A 12,003-nucleotide genomic window follows, 5' to 3' on the forward strand; every position below is an offset into this window, starting at 1 on the left:
GGTTCGTGCTTGGTGATGGAGATTATGCTTCCCTGGCTTAATGTTTCTCATGACCTATTTTAAAGAGCCTGTACAGAACCAAGCCAATGACAAATATAAACCAAATAAAACTTAAAGGGCCTGAGTAAGTGGACGAAAGGCTCTTCCACATTATGAGGACCAGATGGTGAGTCATATTTTTAACATAATAATATAACTTCTTCTCATCTGAGTGCAGAACTATTGGCTGTTGTGTCTTTCAGTGTATCCCTACACCCTGTGCATAAGTGACGGTCACTTTGCAAGCCAGATGTGGAGCAGGATGACCTTTGACGAGACAGAAGTTTAGGAGGAGAGTAGCCATCCAGTGCATACAACCAATATTCAGGAGTGGATACCTGCTGCTAAAGTATGTATGTTCTGATTCTCCCCTGTGTAACACAAGGGTTTGCTAGTACACATAAAACTGTAGTATTTCAATCACCAAAGCAACCTTAACTGTTAATAATTCAATTAACTATTAACAGTGGAAATTATTCACAGAACAAAGTTTTTAACCAGGCTGTAAACATATTTATTTCTGCTTTTAAGCTGTTGTAATTTGGCATTTTAAATACTTTTTAAATGAGAAAAAATTAAATGTTCTCACTGTAGATGTTTTGGTAATGCCAATTTTTTATTTGATTGATTGATGGTCATTTTTTATGGCTAAGATATTATAATACCCTGATTCCCTCAGTGACTAACTCTGTCTCCTAAAAATAATCTTTAATTCAGTTCAATTCAATTCAGCAGTATTTACACATAAATGAACTGAACAGAAAGAAAAAACCCCAACAATCTGAAACGAGCAAGCACGAGGCAACAGTGGAGAGGAAAAACTCCCTTTAAAAAGGAAGAAACCTCCGGAAGAACTAGACTCAGAGATGGGCAGCCATCCACTGCGACTGGTTAAGGGGGCACAAATTTATATATGACTAAATATTAAAGAAAAAATGCCTTAAAATTGTTTTTTTTTAGGCACTCTCTGGTTAATACAGTTATTTACTATTAATATTTAGTTGTATATAACTAAGAGGAGAAAGAGTTGAAGTCAGTTAACTGAATAGTCTAAGGATCCTTTGTCTTTTTGGGCTTTTCCTCTGACATGTTTCATCCTGGACCTCTGGATTTTCTTGCTTGGGAACACTGGCTTTTTTTCCCTTTTCTTCTTTCTTGCAGTTTCTTCTACAGTGTCTCAGTTTGGGTCTCAGAAACTTCCAGTTTGGTAACTCTGGCCAGGTCTGTTTCTGTGTGCCTGTTCCAGCTGTTCTTGGGGTTCGAGAATGGCTTTTTCTGCATCTTCTCTGCAGCACTTTAACTGCAGGTGAAGTCAATCATTCAGTGTTTAGTTTGCATTTTGTAGTGATTCGTTTGCTGCATGTGCTGAGATTCCTGCAGTTAGAATCTTAGCGCAGTGATCTCATTTCTCACATTAGATGGAGGTCTGCCATCATATGGGTATAAAGTGGGGACTGGGTTTATGTTGCCAAAGTGCTTGATTGGGTCCAGGGTTTCGTCCTCTGGGGTTTGGGTTTTCATTTTGATGCATATTGTGTTCATTTTTACTCTTTGGTTTGGCAGCACTTGATGGAGTCCCTTCATTTGATGCCTAGGTCCCTGTGAGTGCATCAGTGATGAAGCTTTCAGCACCACTAACAGTCTTCACTGCAGCACCTGGTGTTAAAACTCACTCTACTAGTTTAAAGAAAACACTCAGTGCTGCTTTTAGGAGATGCTGAGGAGAGTTTCAACGCTTTAAGGTGAGATAGAGTATTCAATTATAAACCTGATTTTTACACACATGAATATACATTACAAAAGCAAAAGTGTCACTACAATGGCGGCTGTTAGTGGGACTGGGCCCTATTTGAACTATTATACCACCAAAACCAGATCACATGGGAATCCCTTTCACAGGTAAGACTGATAGACTGCTTTTAATTGTATGTATGGGTGTTACCATGGTAACTATGTTGTCATTATGACATCAGATTGGAAAGGCTGCCTTGTGATGTGTGCCGCAGTAGTTTAGTGACCGATGTTGTACCTGCATCGTCTGATCCGAGCTATCACTTACACTGAAAAACAAAGAAGGGCTGATGATTCCTTCTGAGGGCACAGCAAAGGTGAGCAGAATAGCTGAGTGTTTTATTTGCTAGCTATCAGGGCAAGCTGTCAAAGTATCCTTGATCGATCGGTTTTTCCGAGCTGAGAAATGTTCAGAGAATGTGTTTTTTCTCAAGCGACACATTGAGTCAACTGCCATTGTATTGTGTTCATGTCACTAGTTGTGTGCGTCTTCCACAAATTGAGCCAGCACCACATTGCCATGTGGAAGACTCTTCAGTTACAGTGTAGCAACACATGTAAAAAAAAAAAAAAAAGAAAGCTTTGCAAGAGTGTTCAAAGAGTTTTAACTCACTCTCTCTCGCTCCGTGTAGTTGACTTAATTTTATTTGGTGCCTTACCAATAAAAGTCAGTTGACTGATCATTGACCTTCTGCTTGCTTGTGCTTCCTGTCCCCCCCTCTTTATCTAATAATAATTATTGAATTTATAACCACCTTAAGTGTTTTTGAGTGGCTAACCAACCGGACATAGTGGTGGTAGACAAACAGAAGAAGACGGCCGTAGTGATCGATGTAGCGGTTCCCAATGACAGCAACATCAAAAAGAAGGAACACGAGAAGCTCGAGAAATACTAAGGGCTCTGGTAGAGGACCCGAGCTTGAAGGATAGACCGCCCGCAGGGGCAAGCGGGGGGAATCACCCCCACCCGAGATTGGGTACATAGCCCCAAGTGCGATAGGAGAAGGATCGTTGAGTGTGAGAGGAGCTGACCTGAGAAATAGGATCATGGCCAAGCTTGAAACCTGGATCCCCCGTAGCCGGTTACCAAGATTACGTGAAGTACCCTCAGAAGGTCTGCTAGATGATGTTAATGCAGCACTACGGACGATACCTACAGCCACGATTACCGACACTAACAAACTGATCTACAATACGGCAGCAGTGATCAGTGAGATGCTTGGCTACAAGCTGAACAGCCACAAGGGGCAGTACCCTCCATGGAGAAGGAGGCTAGAGAGCAAGATCAAAGCAGCACGGAGGGAGGTTAGCCAACTAACGGAGTTGCAGAAAGGTGCGGCAAAGAAGGTGCATAAGAAATACAGCAAACTGTCCATACCTGAGGCCTTGGAAACTGCCAAGCAAAGACTCACAGCCTTGGCCAGCCGCTTGAGGAGGTACACCAGAGAGATAGAAGGCAGGAGAATAAACCAGCTGTTCTCCACAGAACCAGCAAAGGTGTACTCTCAGTGGCAAGGGAACAATAAGAGAACAGCACCACCAAGGCTGGAGACGGAGCAATACTGGAAGAGCATATGGGAGAAGGACGCAACCCATAACGGCAATGCTCAGTGGCTAGTGGATCTGAGGCAGACCATAGCGACCTCCCTGAACAGGGACCAGTAACCATCACAGTGGCAGATATCCAAGAAAGGGTCTCCAGTATGAAGAGTTGGACAGCACCAGGGCCCGACATGGTTCACGCCTACTGGCTGAAGAAGCTGACTGCACTCCACGAGCATCTGGCAGCACAAATGAACCAGCTGCTAGTTAACGAGAGACACCCGGAATGGCTAACCGAAGGTCGAACGGTCCTGATCCCCAAGGACCCCAAGAAGGGACCGGTCCCATCCAACTACCGACCAATAACCTGCCTCAGTACTACATGGAAGCTCCTGTCAGGCATCATATCGGCTAAGATGAACAGGCACATGGGTCAATACATGAGTGGGGCACAGAAAGGGATTGGCAAGAATACCAGAGGTGCAAAACACCAGCTACTGGTAGACAGAACAGTCAGCCGAGACTGCAAGACCAGACTGACCAACCTGTGCACTGCCTGGATTGATTACAAGAAGGCCTATGACTCAATGCCCCACAGCTGGATCCTGGAATGCTTAGAATTGTACAAGATCAACAGGACCCTAAGAGCCTTCATCAGGAACTCAATGGGGATGTGGCGTACAACACTAGAGGCCAACTCCAAGCCCATAGCACAAGTCACCATCAAGTGCGGGATCTACCAAGGAGATGCTCTGTCCCCACTGCTGTTCTGCATAGGCCTGAACCCCCTCAGTGAGATCATTAACAAGACTGGCTACGGATACCGACTACGGAACGGAGCAGTTGTCAGCCACCTCCTGTACATGGATGACATCAAGCTGTATGCCAAGAGTGAACGAGACATCGATTCACTGATCCACACTACCAGGCTATACAGCAATGACATTGGAATGTCGTTCGGACTGGAGAAGTGTAGTCGAATGGTAACGAAGAGAGGGAAGGTAGTCAGAACTGAGGGGATTGAACTACCAGAAGGCAACATTGCAGACATAGAGGACAGTTACAAGTACCTGGGGATCCCGCAGGCGAATGGGAACCATGAAGAGGCCGCTAGAAAGGCTGCAACCACCAAGTACCTGCAGAGGGTCAGGCAAGTCCTGAGGAGTCAGCTGAACGGTAAGAACAAGATCCGGGCCATCAACACCTACGCCCTGCCCGTGATCAGGTACCCTGCTGGGGTAATAGGCTGGCCAAAGGAGGAGATAGAAGCCACTGACATAAAGACAAGAAAGCTCCTTACCATGCATGGAGGGTTTCACCCCAAGTCCAGCACCCTGAGGCTGTACGCTAAGCGGAAGGAAGGGGGCCGGGGACTGGTGAGTGTCAGCACCACAGTCCAGGATGAGACAACGAACATCCAAGAATACATTGGGAAGATGGCCCCAACTGACCGAGTGCTCAGTGAATACCTCAGGCAGCAGAAACCCAAGAAAGAGGAGGGAGACGAGGAACCATCATGGAAGGACAGGCCCCTGCACGGTATGTACCACCGGCAGATAGAGGAGGTGGCTGATATCCAGTGGCTGGACAAAGCTGGACTGAAAGACAGCACAGAGGCACTAATCATGGCAGCACAAGTACAAGCTCTGAGTACAAGATCCATAGAGGCTGGGGTCTATCACACCAGGCAAGACCCCAGGTGCAGGCTGTGTAAAGATGCCCCTGAGACAATCCAGCACATAACAGCAGGGTGCAAGATGCTAGCAGGCAAGGCATACATGGAACGCCATAACCAAGTGGCTGGCATAGTATACAGAAACATCTGTGCCGAATATGGCCTGGAAGTGCCGAGGTCAAAATGGGAGACGCCCCCAAGGGTGATGGAGAATGACCGAGCTAAGATCCTGTGGGACTTCCAGATACAGATGGACAAAATGGTGGTGGCTAACCAACCGGACATAGTGGTGGTAGACAAACAGAAGAAGACGGCCGTAGTGATCGATGTAGCGGTTCCCAATGACAGCAACATCAAAAAGAAGGAACACGAGAAGCTGGAGAAATACCAAGGGCTCAGAGAAGAGCTCGAGAAGATGTGGAGGGTGAAGGTAACGGTGGTCCCCGTGGTAATCAGAGCACTAGGTGCGGTGACTCCCAAGCTAGGCGAGTGGCTCCAGCAGATCCCGGGAACAACATCGGAGATCTCTGTCCAGAAGAGCGCAGTCCTGGGAACAGCTAAGATACTGCGCAGGACCCTCAAGCTCCCAGGCCTCTGGTAGAGGACCCGAGCTTGAAGGATAAACCGCCCGCAGGGGCGTGCTGGGTGTTTATATATATATATATATATATATATATATATATATATATATATATATATATATATATATATATGTAACCCATGTGAAATACAGGGCTGCAAAATCCCTTTTTGTAATCTAAGGCTATAGCCTGTTATTGTCACAAGGGGGTGCTGTGATGCAGTCTTATGTTCTGACGACCTTGCGTCTAGTGCGCAGGAAGTATTACCTGTCTCTTCCTGTGAGATCTTCCCTCTGATGGCGGTCAAGTACGTGTCGGAGCGCATGGAAAAAGTATCTTGGTATGCAATACTGCAACCCGGTTAATGAGACCAGATTGTTTTACGTATAAATGCTAATAAGGTACTCTTTTATTAGGCCCCGAACTCTTACCACAAAGGGAATAACGTCTGTCAAGTTATTTGTGTCTGAAAATCCCGGTGAGTCACGTGCTTTTGTTAGCTACCTGTTAAGTTAGATAATGTATTTCACTAGCTGATTCAGCTCAGAAACCTTTGAACAAAAACCAATCGGGAGCTATGAGAACCTGGCGTGTTGTTTTACTTCTCCTGTTGTTCTTTACAGTGTGTTATAAGTGTTGAATGCTTTGAGCTAAACGATGCCGATGCTAGATGCGATGCTAGCTGCTAATAGCTGTTAGCCACCCCACCCCACCGAAGCCATATTCCGATCGGGGAGGTATTCAAGTAGAAGCACTAGCTCTGTTTATATTAAAATGGTTATGTCTTAATAGATATGAGCATACTTCAAGTTTAATAGTATTTGCACTGAATTAAGTTACGTTTGCTTGTAAGCCTTAAGGATGAATGTCACTTTCATTGCTATGACTGTTTACATTACTGTTTAAGCTGCTGATGTTCTTTGTTGTGATATAATTTTGATAAAATTGTTGATACTGGTACAAACAAGTTACTGTAACTCGTGTAACTTGGTAAAGCTAAAGGGAATGCCATTTGTGATTAATACATTTGGAAAAGAAGTTAATGAGCTCATGTTAAGAACACAAAATGGGAAAATTGATTGTTCTGCACTGTTTGTGTAGATTGGTTTTTTTGAACTACTAGAAGGATTCTGGAGAACCACTGACGGCGAGAACAGCCCAAATGAGATCCTGGATGATCGTGGAATGGTGTGGCCAGCCATGCGATCGGATTGTGGGTTTTGCCTGAGAAACTGATTCAAGCAACCCTGGATTTCAGATAAGCCCTATGCACTACTTTTCCTACCCGGATAATAGGGTTTGCACACTGACAATTCCCCTACAGTACACCTGTTTGGGTTTCAACGACTTTAAAGGACAATTCAGACTGGACAATTCAAACTTCACAACGGGAACACTTTAATCTGTTCATTCATTCCAAAGAGCTCTGATACGGTTCAGTATCTTCCATTTAAATGTCTTTATTTTGTTTTGTTTTACATGTATTCACCTTTAAAATGCACTATTAGTGTGCAATTTGGGTTATTGTGTTGTATATGTATATAAATGGTACTGAGGCAATAAAGGTCCCAGTTATTCACTTCCAAGCCAACTCCTTTTGTGAGTCTCCAAAACAAAACCTCCTTCTGAACCTAGTAAGATGTCTAGGGTCTCTATTTGAAGTGAGAGTGTACTGGTCCTGAGTAGAGGCGCTACACAAAACGTGGCGAGCCAGCCAGGAGGTTTAATTCCTTTTATTTTTGGAAGTTGAGCAACTGGTGCTTTCATGCCTTTTGGGTCAAATCATTACATTTGTCCATGACATTCTGGGTTGGAGCAATAAGACAACATGGATGTAATCCAAACTGAAGGTGTCAAAGTACCTAACTCTGTCCTTGTAGGAGGGTTAACAGGTGATGAGGTTGACAATGAGGTTATTGATTACTTAGGGCAGTTTGGTTCTATTGGAAGAGTAATCAAAGTAACTAGCACAGAGGCACAGTTTAAAAACACAGCCATTGTGGAGTTCCAATCAGGTGAACCAGTCCAGTTCCTTAAGGATAGCTTGCCTTGCAAAAGACAAAGCCGTAACCCAAGTGTTGTCCATCATATCCAGCTTCTGTCTGCGCTGTATGCTGCAGACAGGGGTTCATGTTTAACCCATTCTTACCTAACTGAACTGAAAGGGCTTGCTAAACTGAGTGGTGCAGATTTTGAGAAGGTTTTACTAGATGAGCTGGCCAGAATGAAGGAGTCCACTGAAAGTAACCCCACAGTTGGACCAAATGTAACAGTGCCTAATCAGAATCTGCAGCTCACTAGTGACACAGACCAAGATGAACCAGCCATCATAGAGCATCAAAGTCCTGTTAAACTGGGCAGTGATTTAACCCACTTGCCTGAGCACGACTCTCACTCATCCTCTCCAAGTGTAGAAGTGACTCCCTCGCACAGAAAAACCACTATCTACTTACCACCTGAACAGCTCACTACACCTGAAGTACAGAGAGTAGTAGTTGAGCATGTCATTAAGAACAATGAAATGCCTTCTCAAGGTCATGCAAAGCTCAGGCCCTTCTCGGGGAAAACCCCTTGCTCTACTTTCGAAGCTGATTATGATACGTGGCGCAACAATGTTGAATTCCACCTCACAGATTGTACCATATCTGACAAACATATGGTAAGGAAAATAGTTGAGAGCCTTCTTCCACCAGCTGCTAACATTGTAAAGCACCTTGGTCCTAACGCTTCTCCCCATGACTATCTCAGCCTTCTTGACTCAGCGTATGGTACTGTTGATGATGGGGATGAGCTTTTTGCCAAATTCCTGAGCACAAACCAGAACTCAGGTGAAAAGCCTTCTGCCTATTTACAGCGGTTGCAAATAACCCTGAGTAAAGTCATTAAAAGAGGTGGCATCACTACAAATGATTCAGATCGCCAACTGCTTAAACAGTTTTGTAGAGGTTGCTGGAACAACAGCTTGATCACAACCTTGCAGCTTGAGCAGAAGAAGGACAAGCCACCTTCATTTCCAGAGTTGCTCCTCATGCTACGTACTGAGGAGGACCGGCAAGCGGCAAAGTCCAGCCGAATGAAACAGCACTTAGGCATTTCTAAGCCTAAGGCACATTTGAACTCCCTTGAAGTAGGAGAGTATGTCACTGATGATACAGACGTATCAGCTGTTAATGATAGGCTAGTGCCTTTTGATGCACATAAGTTAGGAAGGAAACTTGCAAAGTTACAAGCCCAAGTGGCTTCACTGAAAGCATCAGCTATTGACAGTTCAAGCCAGAACTCTGACAAGCCAAATAAGAAAACCAAACCTAAGTTCAAGATTCTTCCTAAAGAGAAATCTGACCCAAGCGAGACTAAACTCAATAAGAAGCCACGCCCATGGTACTGCTTCAGGTGCGGCGAGGATGGTCATATTGCTCCCTCTTGCAGCAATGAACCAAACCCTGAACTAGTTGAAATGAAACGTAAGGAGTTCAACCAAAAACTACAAGTCTGGGAGGAACAGAATATGTCAGCTTTAAACTAAAATCAGTTTCTGGGGAGGGACTACCAGGAACTGAAAGTAATCATGAACGTCCCAAACCGGAACCTCAGAGGAAAGCATCTTCTCTCTCTCGTGCAGCACGACCCCAGATTAGGTTACCCAAGGGACTTGTAGGACAGAAATGTACAGCAAATGTTACCGTGTCGGGAGTCAATTGCAGTTGTCTCCTTGACACTGGGTCTCAAGTGACCACAGTATCCGCTTCATTTTACAACACCAATCTTTCAGAACATCCCATTCAGCCTATCAGTGGCCTGGATGTTGAGGCTGCTAGTGGCCAAAATGTTCCTTACTTGGGATACATACCCATCAGCCTTAAATTTCCAAAAAGCTTTATTGAAACTGAGCCTGAGGTTTCTAGCCTTGCTTTAGTAGTACCTGACTTACGCTCTAACTGTGACCTGCCTGTGCTGATTGGGACAAATGCACTTGATGTTCTGTACGACGAATATTGTCAAGGTAAAGATCCCAATGATTTGTCGCCGGTCTATGGCTACAGGCAGATTCTTCGTACACTCAAGGTCAGGAGAGAGATAAACCTAGCCGGAAACGATGGCTTTGTAACTCTTAAGGGCAAGGTGCAACATGTAGTACCAGCTCAAGGAAGAGTCCTCCTTGAAGGCTGTGTCAGATCCAGCAGGGCTGGTGAATGTGCCATCGTTGAACAGCCAACGACATCCACCTTACCAGGGGGAATTTTTGTGGAGTGCTGTCTTGTCACTTTGCCCAAGCAGCATCCTCATAGGTTACCTATATGGGTGAGAAATGAAACTGAGCATGACATAACACTGCCTTCTAGGTGTGTCATTGCAGAGCTCCATAGTCCTGCAAAGATATATGACGAATCACCCATTTCAACCAAAAATGATGACACTGTGAAATGTCGTAATGTTACTGCACAGCCAGTTGATGAACCTGCTCACCCAGATTTGACATTTGACTTTGGCAATTCTCCCCTCCCGCAGGAGTGGAAAGAGAGGGTTACCCAGCGTTTAAGTGCCTATGCTGATGTTTTTGCCCAGCATGATTTGGATCTTGGACATGTATCTAAAGTGAAACATCACATAAACTTAAAGGACGAAGCACCCTTTAAGCAAAAGTCCAGGCCAATCCACCCAAATGATTATGAAGCTGTGAGGAAGCACTTGCAAGCACTCCTTGATGCAGGAGTAATCCGTGAATCAGAGTCCCCTTATGCTTCACCGATTGTGGTGGTTAAAAAGAAGAATGGAGAGGTCCGTCTTTGTATTGATTATCGTAAGCTCAATGCGTTAACAATACGAGATGCGTACGCACTTCCAAACCTTGAAGAGGCTTTCTCAGCCCTTGCTGGATCCAAATGGTTTTCAGTAATGGATCTCAAGTCTGGTTATTACCAGATTGAGATGGAGGAATGTGATAAGCCCAAAACAGCTTTTGTGTGCCCTTTGGGATTTTACGAGTTTAACCGTATGCCCCAGGGGATCACCAACGCTCCCAGCACCTTCCAGCGCTTAATGGAACGGTGTATGGGCAGCCTCAATCTGAAAGAAGTTCTGGTGTTCATAGATGACATCATCGTGTTCTCCAGCACTTTGGAGGAACATGAAACCAGGCTTCTGCGTGTCCTTCAGCAACTGAGAGAATATGGGTTGAAACTTTCTCCCAAAAAGTGCTCCTTCTTCCAAAGTTCAGTGCGATACCTAGGACACATCGTGTCTACCAAAGGTGTAGAGACCGATCCTGAGAAGGTCAGAGCTCTCAAAACCTGGCCAAGACCCCAGACGCTCAGTGACCTCAAGTCCTTTCTAGGCTTTGCAGGGTACTATCGACGGTTTGTGAAGGACTATTCAAAAATTGTCAAACCCCTGAATGATCTTACCAAAGGCTACCCACCATACAGGAAGGGCAGAAAGGTGACACCCGGTCCTAGCGGATACTTGAACCCTAAAGAGCCTCTTTCCAACCGTTGGACCCCTGCTTGTCAGGAAGCTTTTGAGGTAATCATAGAGAAACTGACGTCAGCTCCAGTGCTTGGATATGCTAACCCAAAATTACCATACATCCTTCATACTGATGCGAGCACCTCTGGGCTAGGGGCAGCCTTGTATCAAGAACAGGATGGTGAAGTGAGGGTTATTGCCTACGCAAGTAGAGGACTTTCACCCAGTGAAAAGCGGTATCCAGCTCATAAACTGGAATTTCTTGCATTAAAGTGGTCCATTGTAGAGAAGTTCCAAGATTATCTCTATGGGAACACATTCACGGTTTTAACGGACAACAACCCATTGACCTATGTTTTGAAGTCAGCCAAGCTTGATGCTGCCAGCTATCGCTGGTTGGCCGCTCTCTCCACCTTCGACTTTAATATTAAGTATCGTGCTGGTAAGAGCAATCAAGATGCAGATGGCCTCTCTAGGCGGCCACATGATACTGTGGATGATGACTATGCTTCTCTTGAAGAAAAAGAGCGAATAAAACAATTCGCTTCCCATCATCTCTCTTCATCTCCCAACAGACAAGATGTGACAGCTGACACATTCAGTGTCTTGTGCCACCGTCATCTCTTAGGTGAATCTGACAATAGTCTACCTTCTATCACTTTGGTAGAGTCCCTTGCTCTACACTCCGATGCGGTGCCAGACGTCTACGCAGATGATGGAACATTAGGTTGTTCTGTCATACCTACCTATAGTGAGGTAGAACTCCAACAACATCAGAGGTCTGACCCAATTATTGGGTATGTGGTCAACATGTTAGAAAATGGAGGTGAAGAAAATTCCAATCCTAACTCTGCATCCTTAGAGCTTAAACTAATGCTCAAAGAGTGGAAACGGTTGGAACTGAAAAAT

General features: G+C 44.9%; 1 protein-coding gene across 2 annotated transcripts; it reads left to right on the forward strand.

The window, feature by feature from the left end:
* The first annotated feature begins 5,771 nt into the window (after positions 1 to 5,771).
* On the forward strand, positions 5,772 to 10,034 carry LOC146375599 (zinc finger CCHC domain-containing protein 12-like). 2 transcript variants are annotated; one of them, XM_084947318.1, is made up of 2 exons: positions 5,772 to 6,106; positions 6,730 to 10,034. In XM_084947318.1, the coding sequence occupies exon 2, from the start codon at positions 7,457 to 7,459 to the stop codon at positions 9,152 to 9,154; it is 1,698 nt and encodes a 565-aa protein (XP_084803444.1). In that variant the 5' UTR covers positions 5,772 to 6,106; positions 6,730 to 7,456; the 3' UTR covers positions 9,155 to 10,034. The 2 variants fall into 2 exon arrangements, with proteins under 2 accessions (XP_084803444.1, XP_084803445.1); XM_084947319.1 differs by having other exon boundaries at positions 5,772 to 5,968; positions 6,045 to 10,034.
* The last annotated feature ends 1,969 nt before the right edge of the window (positions 10,035 to 12,003 follow it).

The sequence above is a fragment of the Perissodus microlepis genome, chromosome 12 (assembly GCF_051167445.1).
Source record: "Perissodus microlepis isolate ML-2025 ecotype Zambia chromosome 12, ASM5116744v1, whole genome shotgun sequence".
Classification (NCBI taxonomy): Eukaryota; Metazoa; Chordata; class Actinopteri; order Cichliformes; family Cichlidae; genus Perissodus; species Perissodus microlepis.

What these genes read in the sequence shown, in the direction of transcription:
- LOC146375599 (XM_084947318.1), top strand. Translation starts at nt 7,457, where the DNA reads ATGGATGTAATCCAAACTGAAGGTGTCAAAGTACCTAACTCTGTCCTT.